This window comes from Oryctolagus cuniculus, chromosome 6 (genome assembly GCF_964237555.1).
Source record: "Oryctolagus cuniculus chromosome 6, mOryCun1.1, whole genome shotgun sequence".
In the NCBI taxonomy this organism is placed as follows: Eukaryota; Metazoa; Chordata; class Mammalia; order Lagomorpha; family Leporidae; genus Oryctolagus; species Oryctolagus cuniculus.
Genome location: NC_091437.1, coordinates 124294800 through 124322077, shown reverse-complemented (window position 1 = coordinate 124322077; position 27278 = coordinate 124294800). Strand labels below are relative to the sequence as shown.

At 40.6% G+C, this 27278-nt stretch overlaps 1 protein-coding gene across 1 annotated transcript in view; it reads left to right on the top strand.

Moving 5' to 3' along the window:
• STK3 (serine/threonine kinase 3) overlaps window positions 1-27278 on the top strand; it is a 322864-nt gene that overhangs the window by 30877 nt on the left and 264709 nt on the right. The window contains exon 2 of the mRNA XM_008255787.4: window positions 13201-13281. Coding sequence (XP_008254009.3) covers window positions 13201-13281 — 81 coding nt within the window. The remainder of the gene's footprint in view (window positions 1-13200; window positions 13282-27278) is intronic.

Genomic DNA, 27278 nt, shown 5'->3' with positions numbered 1-27278 from the left:
GATCATATCCAGGCTCCCTTCTTACTTTAATCTGCTTGTTTTCCTAGGCTATTCTTGGCTGTGACAGTTTCTTATATTCCTTTGATTTTGACCATTATCTTGAGTTCTGAGAAAGACTGGTTAGGTATTTTGTGAAATGTCCCTCAGTTGGGGTTTGTCTTACAGTTTTCTCATGATGATTCTGGAATTACTGGTTTTGGGGAGGAAGATCACTTACTATCAAGTGTGTACACCATGATTTATCACCTGACTCATCACTGTTGATGCTAACCATGATACCTTGGCCGAAGCAGTGTTTGTCATTTTTCTTCACTGGAAAGTCACTCTTTGCTCCCTCTTTTCATACTGTGTTTTTGGCAAAGAAGTCAGTGTGTATAGCCTATACTAGAGGAGCGGGGTATCTATATAAATTATTTGTAATTCTTGTGTATGGGAGATTTATTTAATTACTTGTATCAGTATGGACTTACGGATGTTTTGTATTTTGTATTATAATCCAATAGTACTTTATTGTTGCTCAGATGTCTTCAGGTTTGGACGTTCAGTACCGTTTCAGTTGGCTCTGTGACCCTTTGAAATACCCTATCCTCGTGGACTCTTTGGGCAAGCTCTTCCTTATTTTCGGACACTACAATATGCTCCAGATTCCTCTTGAGGTCTCCCTCTGCCCCCGAGCTTTCCTAGAATCTTCCTAGAATCTACCAATCTCTAAATAGCCCTATTTTTTTTTTTTTTTAAACTGGAGGGTGGCATTAGAGGATGAGATCTGGATGCTGGTTCTATTCAGTGCTACTAAGATGTCATTGCTTGTAGGACTCTCAGTGGACAGGCAAGGAAATCTGTGTATATACTGACTTCTGTATATATTCATGTGTTTAAAAGTGTTTCTGTATGTAGCCATCTGTCTGTGCATTAAGCAGAGTAAGTTCATACTGATGTCTCCTACTTCATAATTTGTTACCACATGGATCATTTCATTACCCTCCCTTGCTTTTCTGTAACTTTCCACTCCAACAGTGAGAAACCTGATTTCTACCATCTGTGATCCATTTACTTAATTGTTCAGTTTCAGTATACATGTATAGTGGTTTCAGAAGTTTTTTTTTTTAACATTGTCTTTTGAACAGCAGAAGTTTTATATTTTGATGGAAATCAGTTTATCAGTTTGTTCTTTGATGATTCATGCTTTTGTCCTATCTATAAAATCTTTTCTTGTCCCAAGGTCACTTAGATTTTTCTTCTTTGTTTTGTTCTACATGTTTAATAGCTTTAGTTTTCAAATCTGTTATATGCTTTGAGTTAATTTTTTTTATATATATTGTGGGTTGTGCATAGGTTCATTTTTTCCTGTATATTTATCCAGTTATTTCAGCTCCATTTGTTGAGAAAACTGTATATTTCCACATTGAATTACCTTGGCATCTTTGTTAAATCAGTTGACTGTATATGTGTGAATTACTTATGTATTATCTGTTCTGCTCCATTGAACGATATGTCTGTCTTTAAACCAGTACCAGAGTGTCTTGATTATTGTAGCTTTATAGTAATTTTTTGAAGAATTATTTTATTTATTTGATAGGCAGGGTTAGAGAGGGAGGGAGGGAGGGAACGAGGGAGAGAGAGAGAGAGAGACAGAGAGAGAGAGATCGAGAGAGAGAAATCGATCGATTGATCCTCTATCTACTGGTTCACTCCCCAAATAATTGCAACTGCTGGGGCTGGGCCATACTGAAGCCAGGAGCATGGAACTCCATCTGGGTCTCCCTCGTGGGTGGCAAGGGCCCAAGCACTTGGACCATCTTCTGCTGCTTTCTCATGTGCATCAGCAGAGAGCTGGATTGGAACTGGGGTAGTGGGGACATGAATCGGTGCCCAAGGCCCCTATGGGATGCAGGTATCCAGGTAGCAGCTTAACCCGCTACACCACAATGCCAGCCCCTAAAGTAATTCTTGAAATCAGGTAGAGTAAGTACTATAATATTGTTAATGTCTTTCAAAATTATTTTGGCTATTCTAGCTCTTTTGCATTTTCATGTGCATTTTAAAATCAGCTCATTTCCTGTTAGAAAACCCTGCTGAGATTTTAAACAGAAGATCATTGACAATAATTTATATGTAATGAAGTTTACTTCCTCTAAGTGAACAGCTTAGTGAGTTTTGACAAAATGTATATAGTACTTTTTTTGTGTGTGAAGAGGATTTGCCAGGCTCTTCATGCCAGCATAGTGAGAAATGAGGGTCTCCTAATAAATGGTTTGGTTTAAATCTATCCTCTGACTATTTTTTCTGTTTGTCCGCATATGATCTTCATTCATTTCTTTCCCCCTCTTTTCCTGCCTTTTTATTATTAATTTATTATTTTTATTTCATATTATCTCTGTTACTGTTTTATTAGTTATACTCACTTTTTCTTTGTTATTTTGAAGTTTGCAATATGAATCTTTAATTTATCAAAAATCTTTCTTCAAATAATAATAAACCACTTCACATATATGAAACCTCTGTGGCAGAATACTTTAACTTTTTGGCTCTTTTCTTTTGGCCTGTATACTTCTTGGGCTTATTTGTACATCTTTTTTATTTTAAAGATAATATGAGTTTTTCAATAAACTCTAAAAAATTATTTTTATTTTATTTGAAAGGCAGAGAGAGGGAGAGCGAGAGAGAGAGATCTTCTGTCTGTTGGTCTACTTCCCAAATGCCCACATCATCCAGGGCTGGGCCAAGCTGAAGCCAAGAACCTGGAATTCCACCCAGGTCTTTCATGTGGGTGACAGGGACTCAAGTACTTGAGCCACCACCTGCTGCCTCCCAGTGTGTCTATCAGCAGGAAGCTAGAGTTGAAGTATAGCCAGGACTGAAACCTAGGCACTCTGATACGGGATGTGGGCATTCCAAGTGGAGACTTAAGCCATCACGCCAAGTACCTGTCCCTGTACATCTTATTAAACTCACATATGACCCTACTTTTGATTTAAATAGTTATATTTTTTAAAGATTTTTTAGTTATTTGAGAGGTAGAGTTACAGACAATGAGAGGGAGAGACAGGGAGAAAGGTCTTCCTTCCATTAGTTCACTCTCCAAATGGCTGCAGTGGTCGGAGCTGTGCCAGCTGGAGCTGTGCTGATCTGAAACCAGGAGCCAGGTGCTTTTTCCTGGTCTTCCTTGTGGGTGCAGGAGCCCAAGCACTTGGGCCATCTTCTGCTGCTTTCCCAGGCCACAGCAGAGAGTTGGATTGGAAGAGGAGCAGCCGGGACTAGAATCGGTACCCATATGGGATGCTGGTGCTGCAGGCAGAAGATTAACCTACTGTGCCATGGCACCTGCCCCTGAATAGTTATATTTTAAAGAATAATTCAAAATTCGGAAACCTAAAAGAATTGTGAAAGAACAACATTCAATTTGCCATCTTAATTTTGTTTTCTTTTTAAATTTTTATTTATTTGAGAGGTAGAGAGCAAGAGAGACCAATAGAGAGCTACTGTTGTTGGCTCACTTCCTAAATGCCTGCAGTGGCCCCAGCTGGGCTGTTTTGGGCAAAGAGCCAAAACCAGGAGCTGGGAACTCAATCCAGGAGGCAGACAGGAAGCCAGTCACTTGAGCCGTCACCACTGTCTCCCTGGGTTTGCATTAAACGGAAGCTGGAGGCAGAAACAGAGCTGAGAATGGGACCCAGGTCCTCTGATGCAGAATGCAGGCATCTTAACTGCTAGGCCAACCACATGCACCCATTTAATTTTTAAGTGTATATTTAAGTATATTCACATTGCTATGTAATAAATCCCTGGAACATTTTCATCTTCTGAAAGTAAAACTCTATACTCACTAAAAACTAATTTTTCTCTCTCATTACTCCTCAGCCCTTAGCTACCATATTTCTACTTTCTATTCAATGATTTAAACTATTTTAGATAGTTAATATGAGTGAAATTATACACTATTTATATTTTTGATTGGTTTATTTTGCTTAGAATGTGGCTGGATCTCCTTTTCTGAAAACTGCATAATATTTCACTGTATATATATTTTCTTTATCCATTTATTTGTTGATGGACTACTGACTTGCTTCTACCTCTTGGCTACTGTGAATATACTGCTATGAATATTTGGGTGCAAATATCTTTTGGAAATTTTGCTTTAAATTGTTTTGGATATATATTCAGAAGTGGAATTGCTGGATCACATAGTAATTCTATTTCTAGGTTTTTGAGGAACCTCCATAGTGTACTCCATACTGGTTGTACCATTTTACATTCCTAACTGCAGTACACAAAGGTTCTGCTTTCGCTACCTTGCCAATACGTATTATTTCCTGTTCTTTTGATAGTGACCATCCTATTGGATGGGAGGTGATACCTTATTGTGGTTTTGACTTGTGTTTCCCTTATGATTATTGATGTTGAGTACCTTTATATTCTTGTTGGTCATTTGTTTATTCTTCTTTGGAGAATTGTTTAACTCCTTTGCCCATTTTGTAAACAGGCAGGTTGTGTTTTCTTTTATTGTTTTTGAGCTTTATATGTTCTTTTGCGTGTGCGTAAGTGCCCACACAAACACACACACACACACACACACACACGCGGTATTGACCCCTTCTCAAATATACCATTTGCAGGTATTTTCTCCCATTCCATAGGTTTGCTTCATAATTTGTTGGTTGGTTTCTTTGACATGAAAAAGTTTTTAGATTTTATATTGTATCATTTGTGTATGTTTGCTTGTACTTTTCATGTCACATCCAAGAAATCATTGCTGAATCCCATATCCTGAAGCTTTCCCTCTATGTTTCTTTTAGGATTTAGATTTTAGGTCTTCAATTCATTTTTAAATCATTTTTGTGTATGCTGTAAGGGGTCTAATTTCATTCTTTTGCATGTGGGTACCCAATTTTCCCCAATACCACCTATTGAAGAGACTGTATTTTTCATGTTGTGACATTTTGGCCATATATGCAAGGGTTTATTTATGGGCTCCCTATTCTGTTCTGTTGGTCTATACATCTGTCCAATCTACACTGTTTTGATTACGATTGCTTTGTGTAGTACGTTTTGAAATCAGGAATTATTAAGCTTCCAACTTTTTTTTAGAGATTGTTTTGGCTCTTTGTGGTCCTTTGAGATTCCATATGAATTTTAGGATTTTTTTTCTTTATGCAAAAAAATTCCATTAGGATTTTTGATAGGGATTGCATTAACTCTATAAATCACATTGGGTGGAATGAGCATTTTTAAATGTTAAGCTTTCCATTTCATTGGTACAGAATGTCTTTCCATTTATTTGTATCTTCTTTGATTTCTTTTAACAATATTTTGTAGTTAAGTGTATAGAACTTTCACCTCTTATCTTTTTTTTTAAAGGATTTATTTATGTATTTGAAACTCAGAGTTATAGAGAGGCAGAGGCAGAGGCAGAGAGAGAGAGAGAGGTCTTCCATCCGCTGATTTACTCCCCAGATGGCTGCAACGGCTGGAACTGGGCCGATCCAAAGCCAGGAGCCAGGAGCTTCTTCCAGGTCTCCCATGTAGTTGCAGGGACCCAAAGACTTGGGTTATCTTCCACTGCTTTCCCAGGCCATTAGCAGAGAGCTGGATATGAAGAGGAGCAGCCAGGACTCAAACTGACCGCATGTACGGGATTCTGGCACCACAGGTGGAAGCTTAGCCCAGTACGCCATAGCCCCGGCCCTGAGATTATTTTCTTAATTTCTCTCTCTCTCTCTCTTTTTTTTTTTTTTTTTTTGACAGGCAGAGTTAGACAGTGAGAGAGAGAGAGAGAGACAGAGACAGGGGTCTTCCTTTTGTTGGTTCACCCGCCAAATGGCCACTATGGCCGGTGTGCTGCGCTGATCTGAAGCCAGGAGCCAGGTCCTTCCTCCTGGTCTCCCATGTGGGTGCAGGGCCCAAGCTCTTGGGCCATCCTCCACTGCCTTCCTGGGCGACAGCAGAGAGTTGGACTGGAAGAGGGGCAACCGGGACAGGATCCAGCACCCCAACCAGGACTAAAACCTGGGGTGCTGGCGCCGCAGGTGGAGGATTAGCCTAGTGAGCCGCAGCAACGGCCCTCTTAATTTCTTTTCAGGACTGACCATTTTAAGAGCATAGAAATGCATATGATTTTTGTGTGTTGATTTTGTGTCCTGTAGCTTTGGTGGTAAAATTGTTTGTTAGCTGTAACAGTTTTGTATATGTGTGTGTGTGTGTGTGTGTGTGTGTGTGTGAGAGAGAGAGAGAGAGAGAGAGAGAGAAAGCAAAATCTTCAGGTTTCCTAAATTTAAGATTATATATTCTGCAAACTACCTGGCTTTTATTTCTTTTCTATTTGGATGCCTCTTATTTCTTGCTCTGTCTAAATGCCCTGGCTCACACTAACAGTACTATGCTAACAGTGATGATGAGAACGGGCATCCTTGCTTTGTTCTTGATCTTTGAGGAAAAGCTTTCAGTTTTTCTTCTTGGATATGACGTTAGTTGTGGACTTTTCATTTATGGCTTTTTAATATGTTGAGGTAATTACTTTCTGTTTCTAATTTGTTCAGTATTTTTATTGTTAATTGGGGTTAACTTCAGTCAAATGCTTCTTCTGTTAACAGTTGAGATAATCATGTGGTTTTGGTCTTCTGTTTTGTGAATTTAGTGTGTTTTATTGGTATTCTTTTTCATTTTAAAAACTTTTAAATTATTTACTTGAGAAGCAGAAAAGAGAGAGAGAGGGAGGACAAACAAAGGGAGTGTTCCTGCCTGCTGGTCCACTCCCCACATGCCTGTTATGGCTGGAGCTGGCCAAGACTGAAGCTGGGAGCCAGGAATGCAGTCCAGGTCTTCCATGTGGATGACAGAAACCTAATTATTTGAGCCAGTGCCTTCGCCTCTCAGAGTTTGCAATGGCAGGAAGCTGGAGTCAGATCTTGGAACTGAACCCAGGTATTTCTGTGTGAGACACTGGTGTCTTTACTGCTGTGCCTTTTAGTACTTTAAAGATGTCATTGTGTTTTGGTTTGCTTAGTGTCTGAAAATAAGTCTACAGTCATTGTGATTTTTGTTCTTACGTAAGTAATACCTTTCCTGTGACTACTTTTAGTATTTTCTCTTTTTCCCTAGTGTTCAACAATTTGATTATATTGTATCTTGGCTACTCTCTGTCTCCTGCCCTTCCTTCTCATCTTTTCCTATCCACTAATTATACCATTGTTATTTCATGTGGGACTTAGGATTTTCCTCCCTATTATTTTTTTAAGAAACAAATTTTCCTCTTCAAGTGACTTATCTGCTTTTATTCCTATCCAGTGAAATTTTCATTTCAAGTATTTTATTTTTCATTTCTTAAATTTCCATTTGGTTTTTTCATACCTTTTACCCCCCAATGCATCTTTCATTTTCTTTAATATCTGTGAGTACATGGAGGCATATTATTTTTATAGGCTATTTATCTATTAATTTCACCATCTCTATTGTTTCTGGGTCTATCTTATGTTTTTTCTTCCTCTTTATGAGTTGTAGTTCCTGATTCCTCATATGTCTAGTGATTTTTGACTATTTTTGACACCATTGATTTTACATTTGTTAGCACTAGATTTTGTTATGTGGGTAGGGTCCATCTGGCCCACAGGCCATATGAGGCCCATGAAATCATTTGGTCTGGCCTTGCCAAGGCAATTGCATGTGAACCCAAAATTTAGTATATCTATTGCAAGCCGACTTTTAAGTTGATAATTTTGTATATCCCATGAATGATGTTATAAATATCCAAATGGCCCTTGGCAGAAAAGATTCCACAGCCCTAGAAAGGCTTGTTTTGGTAAGCAGTTGTTACCAATATGGATTGATTTGATGTTTTTGAGGCTTGTTTCTAGGTTCCCCTAGGGAGAATCTGGAATAACCTTTATCTTTCTCGGTAATATAGTCTCCTCTCTGAAACAAGGTCATTCTGAGTTCTCTATTGAATGAGCTTTGTATTCAAGGAGTCCTTTCAACTCTTGCTAGTGGGAAAGATTCCCAGCATTGTGAGACCTCTGGGAATTATGCTTTTTATTGCTCCCTGGTCATTTTTTTCCGCCTCCTTTAGGAAATTGGTTTTGCTGGGCTTTGAGGAGATTTTGTTAACATGCACAGATTGGCATTTAGCCAGATACTCAAAGAAACTCCATGGAGATTGCTGAGCTTCTTTCTTTGTATAATGCCCCCCTCTTTTAGAAAACTTTTATTTAATAAATATAAATTTCAAAAGTACAACTTTTGGATTATAGCAGTTTTTCCCCCCATAACCATCCTCCCACCTGCAAAGCATCCCATCTCCTACTCCCTCTCCCATCCCATTCTTCACTAAGATTCATTTTTAATTATCTTTATATACAGAAGATCAACTCTGTACTGAGTAAAGATTTCAGCAGATTGCACCCACACAGACACATAAAGTACTGTTTGAATACTAGTTTTACCATTAATTCTCATAGTACAACACATTATGGACAGAGGTCCTACATGGGGAGCAGGTGCACAGTTACTCCTGTTGTTGATTTAACAATTGACACTCTTATTTATGACGTTAGTAATCACCCGAGGCTCTTGTCATGAGCTTTCAAGGCTATGGAAGCCTCTTGAGTTCACCAACTCCGATTTTATTTAGACAAGGTCATAATCAAAGTGGAAGTTCTCTCCTTCCTTCAGAGAAAGGTACCTCCTTCTTTGATGGCCCATTCTTTCTGCTGGGATCTCATTCACAGAGATCTTTCACTTAGGTCATTTTTTGCCAGAGTGTCTTGGCTTTCCATGCCTGAGAAACTTTCATGGGATTTTTAGCCAGATCCAAATGCTTTAAGGGCTGATTCTGAGGCCAGAGTGCTGTTTATGCCCTCTCTCTCTTTACTCTGTAATGCAAATTCTAGTTGCTTCACTTTCCTAAACACCAATCTGGTTCTTCAACTCATCTGAATTCCTTGGTTCCCTTTCTGTTCTTCACATCCTGTGTTAGGTTCTGCCTTATCCTCTAGATTGGACACCTCGGTGATGGAAGGGTTCATCTAATTTTTTCCCCCTTTTTTCAAGATCTCAGTCCAGGAATGCCTGTTACACAAAGTGTGAAATAGTTGTGTCCTATATTTTGTTAAATCATCTAGTGATTTACATCTAGCATAATGTTTCATCCTGTTACTCCCTCATTGCCAGAAGTGGAAATTCTGCCACATATATTTAAATCTCTCAAGTTGTTTCAAGTTTCAGTAGCACTTGATATGGTCAAATTATTACCTTCTTGTGCTTTATGACCTCATTTCTTTTTTTCTTTTTTTAAAGATTTTATTTATTTATTTGAGAGGTAGAATTACAGACAGAGAGAGGGAGAAACAGAGAGAAAGGTCTTCCATCCGCTGGTGCACTCCCCAAATGACTGCAAAGGCTGGAGCTGAGCTAATCTGAAGCCAGGAGCCAGGATTTTCTTCTGGGTCTCCCATGTTGGTTCAGGGGCCCAAGCCCTTGGGCCATCTTCCACTGCTTTCCCATGCCACAAGCAGAGAGCTGGATTGGAAAAGGAGCAGTGGGATGCCGGCACTGCAGGTGGAGGCTTAGGCTACTACGCCATGGTGCTGGCTCCCATCTCATTTCTTGAATATTGGTGTCTGTTTTGTTTTGTTCTTTATTTTTTATTTAAGATATTTTCTTGATGATTTTGTCCCGAGTTCTCACGGCTTTAGGCTCTATTTATGTGCTGATGACACCAAAAACTATATGTTTACATCAGATCTTTTCTGGGGTTTACATATCTAATTGCTTATTGGAAATTTACATTTTGTTGACTAGAACTGAACCTATCAGATTCCTCTCCAAACCATTTTCCTGATGCTGCTAGCCAGTAAGTGGCATTGCTTTCTGCTTATTTGCCTATGCCAAAGGTTAAGAGACAAGATCAATTTCTGTCATAATCCCATATTTAATCAAAACACATTCTGTTGCTGCTGTCTCTTTTATATACTGAATAGTTCATCTTCCATCCATTCTTACTGCTAGTACTGAATTACTATACATTTATATTTTGAATCAGCTCCTGGATAGTTCTCCTTCTCTGCCCTGGTTCACTGAAAATTCTTTCTCTGCATTTCAGAGGAAGTGATCATTTTAAAATAAAATTTGTTAACATTCCCAAGGCTGTGTTTTACCTAGGCCTGCTTACTTCTGCATGCAGATCAGTTTTACTTTGTGCTTCAGTCATACTGAATTATTTTTCCTATGTTGAACATGCTATGTGTAGTCTCAGTTCTTGTTTCCAGATATCTCCACATGGCAGATGGATGATCTAACAAAAGCAAAAACAAAACAAAACAATGACATTTCTGTATGGCAAACAGTCAAATAGACCACAAAACTTAAAACATGTAAGTGAGGTCAAAATACAAATGAAAATATTTGTAACCTAAAAAAAGGCTAATTTCCTTTGTATATAGGATAAGAAAAAGATTGACAGTAGGAAACTAGTGAAGAATGTGAACAGGTAGCATGGTTTCATAGCCATATGAAAATAAGTTCATCTTCACTCATAATATAAATTAAATCTACACAGAGTTAATAAACTGGATCAAATCCAGACAATTTGATTAAATACCCTATTGTGGTGGAATTGTGGGAAAAGAAGCTGTCTCATATATGGAAGAATAAATTGGTATAAGCCCTGTGGAGAACAACTTGCTAATCTCTATCAATATAGTAGATCCCTTTGTCCAAGGGAGATAACATTCTAAGACTGTTGTGGATGCCTGATACCACAGATAGTGCCAACCCTATATATATTGTTTTTTTTTTCTATACATACTTACCTTACTTTATAAATTAAGTACAGCAAGACATTAACAATAATAACTAATGAATTTGAATAATTGTAATAATTTTACTATAATAAAAGTTATGTGATCTCTCTTCCTCAAAATATCTTTTATTTCACTTTTTCACTTGAGAAGGCACTTTATGGCTTCTCTTTTGCATGTCTAAAATGCTAGCATCACTACTCTTATACTTTGGGGCCATTTTTTAAAAAAAGGTTTATTTATTCATTTGAAAGGTAAATTAGAGAGAGAGAAAGATAGCTTCCATCTGCTAGTTCATTCCCCAAATGGCTATAATAGCCAAGGCTGGGCCAGGACGAAGCTGGAGCTGGGAACTCCATCCCAGCCTCCCACATTGATGCAGGGGCCCAAGCACCTGGGCCATTTTCCACCGCTTTTCCCAGGTTATTAGCAGGGAACAGGCCTGGCAGTGGAGCAGCTGGGACTTAAACCTACACTCATATGGAATTCCATTGTCACCACCACAATGCCAGCCCTGGGGCCGTTATTAAGTAAAATAAGGGTTACTTAACAAAAGCACTTTAATATTGTGACAGTCAATCTGATAACCAAGAAATCTACTAGGCGATGGGTAGCATACACAGTGTGGATACTTTGGGCAAACAATGATTTATGTCCCAGGCAGGATGGACTAGCATGGAGTGAAATTTAATTGTGCTACTCTGAATGTCGCACAGTTTAAAACTTATGAATTGTTTGCTTCTGAAATTGTTCATTTAATATTTTCAGAATGCTGTTTAAGGTAGCTGAAGAAATGAAAAGAGGAACAAGAGACAGGGGTGAGGGGAACTATTATGTACCTGAGTATTTGTATAGATAAAAATTATACCATAATGTAATCAACAATTGTAATAATTACTAATAGTTATGATAGTGATCTTTTTAAAAGTTAATTTATTTGAAAGGCAGAATTACAAAGAGGCAGAGGCAGAGAGAGAGAGAGAGAGGGGTGGGGGTCTTCCATCCACTGGTTTGCTCCCCAAATGGCCACAATGGCCAGAGGTGAGCTAATCTGAAGCCAGGAGCCAGGAGCTTCTTCTGGGTCTTCCATGCTGTGCAGGGGCCCAAGGATTTGGGCCATCTTCTGCTTTTCCAGGCCATAGCAGAGAGCTGGATCAAAAGTGGAGCAGCTGGGCCTGGAACCGGCACCCATATAGGATGCCGGCATTCAGTCAGTGGCTTTACATGCTATGACACAATGCTGACCCCATGATAGTGATCTCTTGTGTTAGTTATATCACATTATTGAAATTATGTCAATCATGATGAGTATATACTTATATATACTTGTCAGTGTAAATTTAATTGCAATTTTTATTTATATAAAGGGAACAAGTTTCATGTGTTTCATAAAAATCTTTTAAAGATTTTTTAAAAGATTTCTTTCTTTCTTTATGGAAAAGCCAGAATTACAGAGAGAGAGGGAGGGAGACAGAACCAGAGAGAGAGAGAGAGAGAGAGAGAGAGAGAGGGAGGGAGAAATCTTCCATCTGCTGGTTCCCTCTCCAAATGGCCATAATGGCCAGGAGCCAGGAGCTTTTTCCAGGTCTCCCACGTGGATGGCAAGGGCCCAACACTTGGGTCATCTTCAGCTGCTTTTCCCAGGCCATTAACAGGGAGGTGAGTCAAGTGGAGCAGCCAAGATGTGAACCAGTGCCCATATGGGATGCCAGTATCATGGGCAGTGGCTTTACCTGCTCTCCCATATATACAGTTTGAAGAACATAATAATTCTTCCTACCCCACCCTCCCTCCTTCTTCCAGCCTTTCTTATTTTTATTTTAATTATTTAATTGCAGTTTCTTTTATATTTGTATGCATGTGTATGCATGTGTGTGTATTCTCTTGACCTCATAGTTTCACTTCTGGAATTTATCCTATATTAGCCATGTAAGAATTGACTTACATGTAATGTTATTCATTGCAGCATTGTTTTTATAACAAAGGAGAACCTAGAAGTCTATAAGTAAAAGAGGGCAAGTAAGATATGCTGTGTCTTTGTAATGGAACAGGATGTAGCTATTAAAAAGAATGAGGATGCTTTTTGTGTGCTGGTGTTGTAAAAATCTCCAACATAGAACATAGGACTATATATTATATTATTCATGTGTAAAGAAGAGTGTGATAACAATGCTATACTGTGTTAAAAATGGAAAGGATGGGGATTAGGAAGGTATTCATATTTGTATAAAGGTCTCACAAGAAAGTAATAAAAGTTTGGGGGTGCTGCTGGGCACATGTGGAATATGAGTGGAGGCAGACTATTTACACCTTTTTTGTATTTGATTTTTGAGCCATCTGAATATATTGCTTATTAAAAATAGAAATCTTGTAAAAGGGCTTAAAGAAAATATTTTCTTTTTCTGTACAGTAAGCTAAAAAAGCTGAGTGAAGACAGTTTGACTAAGCAACCTGAAGAAGTTTTTGATGTACTAGAGAAGCTTGGAGAAGGGTAAGTATAAAAAATATGAAAGTAGTATTCAAATAATGACAAAACAATTAAAAATACTTTGTGACATTAATTTTTCAACTAGAGTATATCAGCTTGACTTGAATAGTAATAGCAATTAAACTTGGCAGTCAGCAGGAAATTTTAAAGATCATATTGTGCTAGATCTGGTAATAAGTATTTTTCAAAGAAGTAGTCCATATAAAAGGGAAAACCTAGAGTTTGAAAGGGTCTCTAGGTGGTTTAGTTCATTCTGTCTGACATTCTCATTAATAGGGTTGAAAGATTTTAACTCTGGACATTTTTTTAGGACCTTGGGCTCATTTTATTTGGGAAAAGGTATGTGAATAGTTGTGGGGAGCAATCCGGACTAGACTAAGTTACTCGAATTAAGACTTATTCTATGCATCTGCTCTCCCACAATGTGGCGTTGGGAGAGAAGTAAACAGCTTCCGCACAGCTGCCTCCAGTTCAACTGATAAACTGTAGGACTTGCTCCTGATTGGAGGAGAGCAGCTTACTCGGCGTGTGGGCAGCCGAGTTGGGATTGGCGGAGAAGGACTATAAAGGAGGAGAGAGACGGCATGCACCGGGAACATCTATGGGGAACATCTAGCTGAAGGAACACCCGTGCAGCCCCCGAGAGAACCGGCCGGCGGTGTGCCGCTCCCCTGCGGAAGTGGGGAATGCGGCCAGGGGGAACTGCCCTTCCACGGAGGTGGAAGGGATAGTAGCCAACCCGGGAAGAACCAGCAGCAAACCCGGGGAGGGCCGAGCAGACGAAAGAACAGCGCAGGGTCCTGTGTTGCTCCTCCACGAAGAGGGGGAGCGACATAATGGTGCCGTGACTCGGATAGGAAACCTAGGACGGATAGCAAACTTAGGAGGGAAGAAACGGGAAGAAACGGGAAGAATTGGGAAAATATCGGAGAGAGAGACTAGCAAACAGCCTAGGGAAAAGCCGGACGAAAAAGGAGCCGGAGGAAGCTGTTGAAAGCCTAGGCATAGACTCAGATACGGACTACGGGGGGAAGCTGGGAGAAATCTCTAAGGTCGAAAGCGAAAGTGAAAGTTAGAACAAACAGACTCGGATGCGGACTGTGGGGAGAGGCCAGGAGAAATGAGGGAGGAATATTGTTGGAGGAAAGCTTGGGGAAACATACCGGGTAGAGAAAAATGTTAGGGAAATTGAAGCCACGGGGGGCAGGCCGAGGCGGAAACGAAAGCCACTTTGGGGTTCTCAAGTTAGCCCGGGAATAGGGGGCGAGAAGTTGAAACCAGAAGCTGAGACGCAAGCCAGATTGGGATCCGTCTGATTAGCCCGGGGAGCAAAGGACGGGAAGCCAAATCGTGGGGCGGAGACGTACGCTGGGTTGAATTCGCCAGGCTAGCCCGGGGAACTTAGATTGAATCCTAGTGGCGGAGACGCAAGCTACGCTGTGTTACTCGCGGAAGCCGCCGCGTGCAGAGAGAGCACGGGGCGTGAATAGATAGGGAACGCTGGCGTAGGCCGTGGTTCAGACGCGAAAGGGTTAAGCGTGGAGACCGCGGAGCGCGCAAAGCCGAGCCGTGCAAAGCCGGGAAGCTGCGCAGATGAGAGAGGCGCGCGGGCTGAAGCGGCGAGGTGCCGGGAAGCTGCGGGGATAAGAGAAACAGAAGTTTGGAAGTGAAGTAAAAGAGAAATGGGAATGCTGGAAGATAGAAGTGAAATGGGAGAGGTAGGAATGCCCGGAGATAGAGAAATAGAGAAAAATAAGGCCTCCCCTCAACATGCCAATTAGAAGGCTTGGATTCGGTCTGCCCGATTAGTGAGGCGATGAGCACCTGGGCGGCTAGCCGCAGGTCACCGAAGACAGGCACGAATTAACATCAGTAAAGCTTCCCCACAATACCGCAATTAGGAGGCTTGGATTCGGTCTGCCTGATTTAAGGCGGTAAGCGCCAGCAAAGCTCGACCAGAGTATGAGCTGCAGGTCACCGAAGATAGGCACGAACCAACACTAATAAGTCTCCCCCACAATACGGCAATGAGAAGGCTTGGATTCGGTTTGCCTGATAGGTTTTGTAAACACCTGCAGGCAGTTCTAGCAGAGCAGAGCATGCGCTGCAGGGCACCGAACACAGGCACGCATCAGCGCCTAAAAACCTCCTCACAATGGCGAAGAGAGGACCCGGATTCGGTTTTCCTGATTGATAGGACTTGTAAGAGCCTGTGGCAACTCTAGCAAGTAGAGCAGAGTGTGTGCCGCGGGACACCGAAGACAGGCGCGTATCAACGCCAAAAAATAAAAAGAAAGGGGGATCTGTGGGGAGCAATCCGGACTAGACTAAGTTACTCGAATTAAGACTTATTCTATGCATCTGCTCTCCCACAATGTGGCGTTGGGAGAGAAGTAAACAGCTTCCGCACAGCTGCCTCCAGTTCAACTGATAAACTGTAGGACTTGCTCCTGATTGGAGGAGAGCAGCTTACTCGGCGTGTGGGCAGCCGAGTTGGGATTGGCGGAGAAGGACTATAAAGGAGGAGAGAGACGGCATGCACCGGGAACATCTATGGGGAACATCTAGCTGAAGGAACACCCGTGCAGCCCCCGAGAGAACCGGCCGGCGGTGTGCCGCTCCCCTGCGGAAGTGGGGAATGCGGCCAGGGGGAACTGCCCTTCCACGGAGGTGGAAGGGATAGTAGCCAACCCGGGAAGAACCAGCAGCAAACCCGGGGAGGGCCGAGCAGACGAAAGAACAGCGCAGGGTCCTGTGTTGCTCCTCCACGAAGAGGGGGAGCGACAAATAGTATGTCTCAATGAGGAAACAACATGTGTAGGCAGAGGAATAATGACATGGCTTCAAAATAGCAGTAGAGAAATGTTTCATACTGAACACAGAAAAAGGTAGGGAGCATTTAATGCAGTGGCATACAAGACAGCTTCAAGAATAATAAAAGATGCAAAATAGAATTAACAGCAGCTCAGCAAGAACAAGAAAAGGAAATAGAGAATACAAAAATGTAATATAATAAGGTAAATGTAAGATGGATGAAATGAAATCAGATCATCACTAAGTGTCACTTTGGCTGTCTTCTGCTGCTTTCCCAGGTGAGTTAGGTGGGAGCTTAATTGGAAGTGGAGCAGCTGGGTCTTGAACCAGCACCCATATGGAATGCTGGCATGGCAGGTGATGGCTTAACCTGCCGTGCCACAATGCTAGCCCCTCTATGAACTTTTAAAAGTACCGTCATATATCCTTGCATTCTTCCTTTTTTTAGGGTATATTTATGGGCAGAGAAAAACTACAATTGTTTAAAAGATTTATTTATTTGAAAGACAAAGTTTTATATATATAAATATATATATAAAGTTTTATAAATATATAAATATAAATATATATATTTAGAGAGAGAGAGAGAGAACGAGCTCTATCTGCTGGTTCACTCCCCAAACGGCCGCAACAGATGGGGCTGGGCCAGGCTGAAGCTAGGTGCCAGGAACTTCTTCCCAGTCTCCCATGTGGGTACAGGATCCCAAGGAATTAGGTCATCCTCTGCTGCTTTCTTAGATTCATTAGCAGAGAACTGGATCGCAGTTGGAGTCCTGGCTCTCGTATGGGTTGCCAACATTGCAGGTAGTGGCTTAAACCTACAAATTCTAAAAATTCCAAAAAACCCCCTACAAATTCTAAATAAACTCTTACAGGTCACATTTTCTGATTACAACCTAAATTAGAAGTAAGTAACTAGGGTTGGCGCCGCAGCTCACTAGGTTAATTCTCTGCCTTGCGGCACCGGCACACCGGGTTCTAGTCCCGGTCGGGGTGCTGGATTCTGTCCCAGTTGCCCCTCTTCCAGGCCAGCTCTCTGCTGTGGCCAGGGAGTGCAGTGGAGGATGGCCCAAGTGCTTGGGCCCTGCACTTGCATGGGAGACCAGGATAAGCACCTGGCTCCTGCCATCGGATCAGCGCGGTTTGCTGGCCGTGGCGGCCATTGGAGGGTGAACCAATGGCAAAGGAAGACCTTTCTCTCTGTTTCTCTCTCTCACTGTCCACTCTGCCTGTTAAAAAAAAAAAAAAAAAAAGTAACTATAATATTGACAAAGATATGAAATTGGAAGACATATTCTAAAATAACCCGTGGATTGAATAGGATATTACAAATTACCTAGAAACCAGTGAGAAGGAGGATACATTGTACCAACATTTCTGCAGAAAACAGCAAAACTTGGTAGGGGGAAAGACTTAGTTTTAAATTCTTTCATTACTGAAGAAGAAAGGTGAAAAATTAGAAACTTAGTGTTTGCTTAAAGAAATCAGAAAAATAATAAAATAAAAGAAAAATTAAGAAGAGAGAATTAATAAAAGAAAATGCTTTGATTAGTGAAAGAGAAAACCAAAATTTAAATGATGAACACAAAAGTTTGCAAACAGATAGATAAAACACTTTAATCTCTTCTGATGTTGACAAAACAAGTTAGAGTAAAAATGTAGAAGACTTGGAATAATAAAGAAAATATGACCATTGATAGAGAAGTGATTTGAAGAATTGACTACCATGTGCTGCTCTATAACAACTGATTTAAAAATCCAGAAGAGGGGCTGGCACTGTGGTGCAGTGGATTAAACTGTTTGTGGTGCTGGCATTCCATATGAGCACCAGTTTGAGTCCTGACTTTTCCACTTCTGTTGCAGCTCCCTGCTAATGTGCCTGGGAGGAGCCACCTATGTGGGAGACCTGGGTAGAGTTCCTGCCTCCGGGCTTTGGCTTGGCCTGGTAGAGAGTGAACAATAGCTGAAAAGATCTCTCTGCTCTCTCTGTCCCTATAACTCTGCCTTTCAAATGAATAAATAAATCTTTAAAAAAATCCAGAATCAACTGAATATTTCCTAGTAAAGTATAAATTATATAGATTGACAGCCAAAGTTAAAACTTAAATCGGTTACCACAGATAACATAGAAAGGTGACTAAGTGCTAATTCAAAAAATACCAGCTCAAAGCATTGCTATTCACAGTAACCAAAATGAAAACATAACTCCAGATGTCTGTCATCTGAAGAGTGGATAAACAAAATGTAAAAATGTGGCACATCTATGCACTAGCATTTTAACCGTGAAAAGGAATGAGCTACTCATACAGTGCTATAATGTGAGTCTACCTCAAAAAAATTATGCTTGGTGAAAGAAGTCCAGTGGAAAAGGTCACCTGTTTCATGAATAGATAAATCCATAGAGACAGCCTGTTTCACGTGTTTTGAAACCACATGTTAGTAATGGTTACACAATATTGTAAACCTGCTAAATGACACTGAGTCATATACTTAAAACTGTTTTAAAAAGTTAATTTTATATTTTGTATATTTTACCATCCTTTGCCCAAAAAATGGTACCAAATAAATTATATCCAATTTTTATACAGGACAGATAATTATATTTAATGTTAAGAAGGCAACATAACTATTTTATTTTATTACTGTTTTTAAAAAGATTTATTTGAAAGTATGACAGAGAGAGAAAAAAAAACCGGGAGAGAAAGAGAAATCATAGACATCTTCAGCCTGCTGGTTCATTCCTCAAATGGCTACAACAGCTGGACCTGGGCCACTTCTAAGCCAGGAGCCAGAAACTCCATCCAGGTCCAGGCATCATCTGTCGCTTTTTCAGGAGCATTACCTGGGAATGGGATTGGAAGCCAAGTAGCTGGGACTCGAAACAACACTCTGATATGGGATGCAGTTATATATGGGGTGGCTTAACTTGCTGTACCACAATACTGACCTTGAAGTGTTGACAGCTTTAATATTAAACCCTAGAGGAAAAAAAAATTAAAGATTGTGATTTTGCTTTACGCTGCTTCCCATCATGGAAAAACCATATCCACCCATCTCAGGTGAATAGATGTTGCTGTTGCTCTTGTCTTTTTATTTTATTTTTTTTTATTTGAAAGTCAGAGTTACACAGAGAGAGAGAGAGGTCTTCCATCCGAATGGTTCATTCCCCAGTTGGCCGCAACGGCCAGAGCTGTACCAATCCAAAGCCAGGAGCCAAGAGCTTCTTCAGGGTCTCCCATGTGGGTGCAGGGGCCCAAGGACTTGGGCCATCTTCTACTGCTTTTCTCAGGCCATAGCAGAGAGCTGGATTGGAAGTGGAGCAGCACTCGAGAACTCAACATGGTGACACAGGAAGCCAGAGAAGGATTTTGGGGTATGTTCTTCTGTAACAACTTACAATTGGGGCTGGTGCTATGGTGTAGTAGGCTAAGCCTCTGCCTGTGGTGCTGGCATCCCATATGGACACTGGTTCATGTCCCAGCTGCTCCTCTTCCAATCCAGCTCTCTGCTAATGGCCTGGGAAAGCATGGAAGATGGCCCAACTGCTTGGGCCCCTGCACCTGTGTGGGAGACCTGGAAGAAGCTCCTGACTTCTGGGTTTGGATCGCCCAGTTCGGGCCGTTGTGGCCACTTAGGGAGTGAACCAGCAGTTGGAAGAGCTTTATGTCTCTCCCTCTCTCTGTCTTTAACTCTACCTCTCAAATAAATAAAATCTTTAAAAAAAAAAAAAAGCCCAAACACCTTATCATTAACTCATAGTTGTGAGAACCCTCTCCCTGAGACCAGTAATCCCTTCTGAGGACAGAGCCCTTAATGATCGAATTACCTTGCACTGATCCTTACCTTTGAAAACTTCAGCCACTTCCTAGCACTGCCACACTGGAGAACAGCTTCTAACATAAGAACCCTTCTGGCATATACTCATACCATAGCCAAGCTGAAATACCATTCCCACATAGTTTCTGTGGAGTTTGTTGATGAAAATTAGCAAAATCTTATAACTTTTTAATTTAATGAATAGCTATTTTGGGGTTAGTTTTATGCTCCCCACTATGCGCCATGATTTCTCTGAGATTTGAGTAGATCTGGAAGCAATGAGAGGTGGTAGTGGAATGATTTGTAGAAAGATCTATATTCTCCTTCAAAGTGACTGTCCTGTGTGGGGTCATTATAGTCTCAAGCATTATAATGCAAATTTTCTCAGGGTCCCTTTTTCTAGCAAAGAGGGGCTTTGAAGGATTTGGGTATTCAGGATACTGAGATCAGTGAGAATTGACTTAAATGTTTCAATACCAGTTCTCTGAATGCCTTAACTTTTTTTTTTTAACTTTTATTTAATGAATATAAATTTCCAAAGTACGATTTATGGATTACAATGGCTTCCCCCACATACCGTCCCTCCCACCCACTACCCTCCCCTTTCCCACTCCCTCTCCCCTTCCATTCACATCAAGATTCATTTTCGATTATCTTAATATACAGAAGATCAGCTTAGTATACCTTAAGTAAAATCAACAGTTTGCTCCCACACAGAAACATAAAGTGAAAAATAATAAATGATTTTTTTTAAAATGATGATGAAATCAGATCAGACCTATTGTCATGTTTAATCCCAGTGAGAGTCAAGTTGGGAGTTGATAATTTCTTTTTTTTTTTTTACAGAGGATCAGTTTAGTATACATTAAGTAAAGATTTCAACAGTTTGCACCCCCATAGAAACACAAAGTGAAATATATTGTTTGAGTACTCGTTATAGCATTAAATCTCAATACACAGCACATTAAGGACAGAGATCCTACATGAGGAGTAAGTGCACAGTGACTCCTGTTGTTGACTTTACCAATTGACACTCCTGTCTATGGCGTCAGTAGTCTCCCTATGCTCCAGTCATGAGTTTCCAAGGCTATGGAAGCCCTCTGAGTTCTCCGATTCTTATCTTGTTTAGACAAGGTCATAGTCAAAGTGGAGGTTCTCTCCTCCCTTCAGAGAAAGGTACCTCCTTCTTTGAAGACCTGTTCTTTCCTCTGGGATCTCACTCGCAGAGATCTTTTGCCAGAGTGTCTTGGCTTTCCATGCCTGAAATACTCTCATGGGCTTTTCAGCCAGCTCCGAATGCCTTTAGGGCTGATTCTGAGGCCAGAGTGCTATTTAGGACATCTGCCATTCTATGAGTCTGCTGAGTATCTCACTTCCCATGTTGGATCACTCTCCCCTTTATTTATTCCATCGGTTAGTGTTAGCAGGTACTAGACTTGTTTATGTGCTCCCTTTGACTCTTAGTCCTTTCATTATGATCAATTGTGAACTGAAATTGATCACTTGGACTAGTGAGATGGCATTGGTACATGCCACCTTGATGGGATTGAATTGGAATCCCCTGGTATGTTTTTAACTCTACCATTTGGGGCAAGTCAGCTTGAGCATGTCCCAAATTGTACATCTCTTCCCTGTCTTATTCCCACTCTTATGTTTAACAGGGATCACATTTCAGTTAATTTTTAACACTTACGAATAACTGTGTATTAATTACAGAATTAAACCAGTCATATTAAGTAGAACAGACAAACTACTAAGAGGGATAATGTATTAAGTTGTTCATTAACAGTCAGGGCTATGCTGATCAAGTCACCGTTTCCCATAGTGTCCATTTCACTTCACTTAAGGGAAAGGGTTTATTGGGGAACACCCTACAGACCGGAGTGAAGGGGCGGCGAAGGAAAAAGAGAGGAGACTGTGAGAGGAGACAGAGGAGGGAGAAGAGAGAGGAGAGAAGGAGAGAAGCCAAGAGAGGCCAAGGGAGCGCAGGAGAGAAGGACCGAGAGAGAGCAGGAGAGAAGGGCCAAGAGAGCACGTGTTCAGGAACAGGCCCTTCTAAAACTTTGCCTGAGGGTGGGCAGGGAAGCAGGAGCAGGGAATCCCATTAGGATGGGGGTGGAGCCTGGCTCAGGTAGCTGGGCCATATGGCCACCTGGCTACAACTGCGTCAGTTTCCTAACATTCCCCCCTTTTGTTTTTTATAAAGCAGGGTTTGTATGGGATTACATTAGTCCCAAAAGTCCAAGAGGGGTAGAGGGACGATGATCTGTCTTTAGAGCTACTTCCTGCTGACATGGGGCGATGATGTACTCTTCGCTGGCATGGGGCGATGTCTCAGGCTGCTGTCTCCTGGGTGGGGAGCCGAGTATATCCCTGTAGCAGCATTTGGTTGACTGCCTGGTTGCTGAAGGCCTTCGTTTGTTCCATTATCACCTGCTGTAAACACTTAGACACTGTAGTATAGAAGACAGGGTGAGAATAGTAACCAATGATCCTAAGAGTAGCATTAACCAGGTAATAAGAGGATTTTATAGAGAGGAAATGGAGGGGGTCTCTGGACCCTTGTGGGGACAGTTTGATGGATGTAGCTTAAAGCTGATTCCAGCCAAGACTGGGAGAAAGGCCACTTTTGCAGGTAGTGGGGTTTGTCTGTAGAGAAATTTTGACACACAGGTTGGGAGTAGAGCCATTGGTGGTAGAGGTTATGATTACAAAGCAATGAGGCTCAAGTGGGCCAGATACAGAGGACAGAGTTGTTAAGAAAGGTGCTGTCTAAGCTACAAATAAGTTTTCTGATTTGAGGCAAATAGAACCTGACAGAAGGGGCTTAATAATAATAAGGTGGGCTTTAAAGCCTTGTAAATTATGAGGCCCAGACTTATCTATCTCTTCATAGGGTACATCCTACAGCAGGTGTGAACCTCCTTGGGAAGGCACCCTGTTGACTTCCATTACCTAGCTGGCCTGGGAGGAGAGCTGGCCAGGTAAAGGCAAGTGGCAACTCCAACAGGAAATATACAGCTCTGCCTGCAATGTTACTGCCCCTGCTTGGCCATTTCCTCAGTTGCAGTGGTCACTTTGAAAGCTGGGCTGAGTGAAGGGCTTTTCAGCTTAGAGCCAATAAGATCTGTGGCTCTGACCTGGGCGTCCTTCGACTCCAGGGCAGGTCCATTTCTAGTGATCCAACTCTTGGCAGAGCTGCCAGGACTCTTCACAAGCTGACTTCTGCTGAAGCCCAGGCTTCCCACATTGATAGCCACTGCAGTGGATTGGCCTTTTGGGTCTCCTTGAGGGCAGATCACTGTACAGAGCAGCCATTAACAGGCCTGCCACCCATTGCTTCTGATGCCTAGCTTTCTTTTCTTCCTGGTTTTTGTTAAAGCAGACCAGAGGATGCAAGTCAAGGGGGTGCTCAAGTTCCATCTCTAATCTTCAGTGGCCTAAACTAGAAGTCTGTAGTCACAGGCATGTTCTGTAGTAGTTTATGTTGAGGCAGACAATGCCCATGAGGAAAACTATATTCTCATTTTAAAACTTTCTTTCTCTTTGTTCTGAAAGGGAGGCTTTCCTGCTTACTGTTTACCTCGCTGATGGCGAAGTAAATCTAGCTAAGAAATTATAATTTAAGCTCTTATTTTGGCTATGCTATTACAGAAATCTGTTAGCCATCTCTTTTTATAAGATCTAAAATCAAATTTTGAATCTTGGAGATTCCTTCATAATAGAAATAGTTTCCTACCTCAAAGAGAATAGAGAAATGAGAGAACAAGTTGGGCTTAGAATAGAGAAATGGGGGAGCCAGTCCCAGATCGCTTACTGACAATAGCAATAGCACATGAAAACTTAGAAAGCAGTTTCAACCATTAGATAACAACTTAAGAAAACATTTACCAGAAGGTCCAATGCCTTCCATAAATATTAATACATATATTTGGAAACATCTCTTAAATATCTAACATGATGTAGCTTGTTTAACCAGCAAATTTCAGCACAAGCATATAAAATGTTTTTAGTTTCTTTCTATCAACAAGTTTAAAACATGATGCAGAGATTCAGGTCACACGAATTAAAATATATCTTTGAATAATTTTAGCTGTTTAAATTTATGGACAATCTTATCTATAAGCCAATTAAAATAAAATTCTTAGTAAATTTTTCCAAATATGTATACACATACAACATAACAGATAGAACAATAAAACAGTTTTAATAGGTTTTTTAAAAATCTAACTCCTGTTTGTAAATTACCAATTGATTTGAATTACTTTTTGTTTTAGTAACCTCAGCTAACCATACTTTTTTACAGTTGGTACCTTTAATATATTATTGGCTTCATCTGTTCACAGAGTCATCCCAAAGTACTGAATACAATAGATGTGGCTGGAAAAAGTCCATTGGAACCTATAGGAGGACAGCCAAACACAGAACCAACAACACTTTAGTTTTAGGAGCAGCAAGTCTGATATACAAAACTGTGGGTGACAAAAGACTAAGTTGCTACATTTAAAATTATAAACTTATTAACCAACAAAGAGGCACTTTCTTACTTCACAGTATTTTTGAAAGCACCTGTAGGATTTTATAAAGCATTTAACCCTTTAGGCCTCTGGGGCTTTCTCACCAAGATAACTATCATGTCTAGTAACACAAGATCATTAGACTTTTTAATTCTGACATTTGTATTAGTGCCATTTTATATTATAGAAACTTTAAATTTAGTACCACTTCACATCTTGACAGTACTTCTAATATAATCCAAATAGCCTGATTAGTTGGTGTCTCTACAAGATGAGAGACATAGGTCCTTCGATTTTTTTCAGTTGGGCCTGAACTGGAAAAACCGAAGTCCAAAATTTACTGGAAATTTCAGAGTCCAAATTCTTTGAAACTTTGATTTTTGATTTTTTGAATGCCTGTCAAGAATGTCAAGAAGGCTCAAAATCCAAAATATCTGGTTGAAGTAGATTCTTTAACATCATAACATAATAGAGACCAAACTGGATCATTGTTACAAGGTAATTATTTAAATGTTTGAAAATAAGCACATATTTAAATAACCCATAGCTCTTAATAAAAATTCAGCTGTTTTTAAACAATTAGAATTTAACAGACATCAAGAGACTATATCACTTTAACTCATTGCTTTAACAGAGAATCAGATTTTAATTTTACAGTAAAGAGGAATAGATTAGTATACTTGTGATGTTTCTCATCTGCCAATGTCCTTGATATAATTTTGAAATAATCCATTAAAAATTTTCAGAGTAAGATTAAGGTAACACATCAAATTTCAGCCTGAGTTACTTTAAACAGTGTTGAACTATTTTTCACAGACAGTTTATAAACTAACCCAAATAGTTTTTTATAGAATATAACATGTTGAGTATACAAAAGTTTTACCCAATTTAAATTAGCAGTTACACCCAAATGACTTATGATGCTGATATTATATTATATCTCTATCTGAATTTAATTTAAATTAAAATTGCATTCATCTAAACAAGTACTAATTACCCATTGCTGTTTCATTGAGTACTGATTACCCGGAAACCTCAAAATTTGGAAGGCCGATGTGTGGATGGAGATTGCAGAGTGTTCAGTGGCTTGGAAAGAGTTCCAGAGGTGTGCTTTGTGACCAGCAGAAATCCAGGACCCCAGAGCACTGGGGGACACTGATTACCAATAGGAGGCTATCCGAGTCACAGCACCAATGTTATATCTTAATGTTAGCTGTCGCAAAGCACACCAGACACCAGAGTAAGGGAAAGAGTTTATTGGGGAACACCCTACAGACTGGAGTGCAGGGGCGGCGAAGGAAAAAGAGAGAAGGAGACTGTGAGAGACAGACAGAGGAGGGAGAAGAGAGAGGAGTGAAGGAGAGAAGCCAAGAGAGGCCAAGGGAGCGCAGGAGAGAAGGACTGAGAGAGAGCAGGAGAGAAGGGCCAAGAGCCAAGAGCCCAGAGGAGGAGGCTAGAGAGAGGAACTGAGAGAGAGCAGGAGAGAAGGGCCAAGAGACTAAATGCCTTAACTTTGACATAAGAGACCTGGTGATATGAATTCAGTTTGCAGTGTAAATTAATCTGCCGACATGGTCACACTTTGAGTGATTTTTCAGAAATCTCAGCCCTGTGAGAAATTAAGAATTAAGAAATTCATTTGGGACATTGAGAAGTTTTTTGATTTTCCTAGTCTTGAGCTGGACATTTAAGTCCTGAGATTGTTACGTTAGTTCTCTACCTTTTCCAGTATAGGCAGAGGCAGCAGCCCACTCTGTATCCTCTGCACCCTGCTTTCACCATACACTCTACCTATTTAGCTACTTGGTCTTTTGAAGCTTTGCTTGGACTCCAGATGACCAAGGGTGAAAATTTACATAATTATTTTGCCCCTGAATACCACAGTCTTTCAGTTTTCTATTTGTTACTTCACTGTGTTCAAATCTAAGAAAGAACTAATTAAAGATTCTCATCTTTAAGTTTCTTTCCCTTGGAACCACTTCATCTACCAAAAACAATACTGGAAGCAGGTTATGGTTACTCTGTGTACTGTGAGTATGAGGCATTTTGTGTAAAGTCGGGAGCTCAAATGAACTGTAGAAGGGCAAGCGATGCAGAGGTCATGGAAGCTGCTGCTTAGATTGGAGAACCAACACTGATGAGCTCAGCCTGAAGTGGGAGTTTCTCAGATCTCTAGGAGTCTGCTGGAAACCTGAAGAATCTTTGAGAAACTTCTACTGTCAGCCTGCAGCAGTGCGGTGGTGATCCGAAGCTCAGCAAGAAGCAACTGTGTATATCCTATCTGCCGGTGCATCTGTTACAAATACATCTGGAGAATAATGGGTCAGTGTTTTGCATTCAGGTTTCATACATGTTCTTCTCACTGGCAGACTCTTAACTGAGAACCATTCAGGAAAAGGAATTCTGGAAATGGGGTTCCCAGCAGCTTCTCTTCCGCAGTGCTCAAGAGTCCTTAAAAGCAGGGATGGGGTTGCTTCATTGACAATAGACAGTCTGGCACTGAATTCTGCAGTGGCTTTTGAAGGAATACGTACACACACACACACACACACACGTGTCACTCCCCCCCCCCCCACCCAAGGTGAATTTGGATAGCAAAGTGGATTAAATCACTTCAGAGAGTCCAAAGAAATAGGGGATAGGATAAAATTCACCTTGTTGAAGTAGCTGCTTTATTATCACTTTTAAACTTATTTTGAAAGATTATAAATTTGAAAATAATTACGCATTGATTCCTAAGATAGGAAACATTTCATATTTTCCAGTGACTTGCTTATCTTTTCTTCTGTAGAAATAGGATAATGAGAAGAGCATGGTCTTTGGAATCAGATTGTGTTTGAATTCTGGACTTGT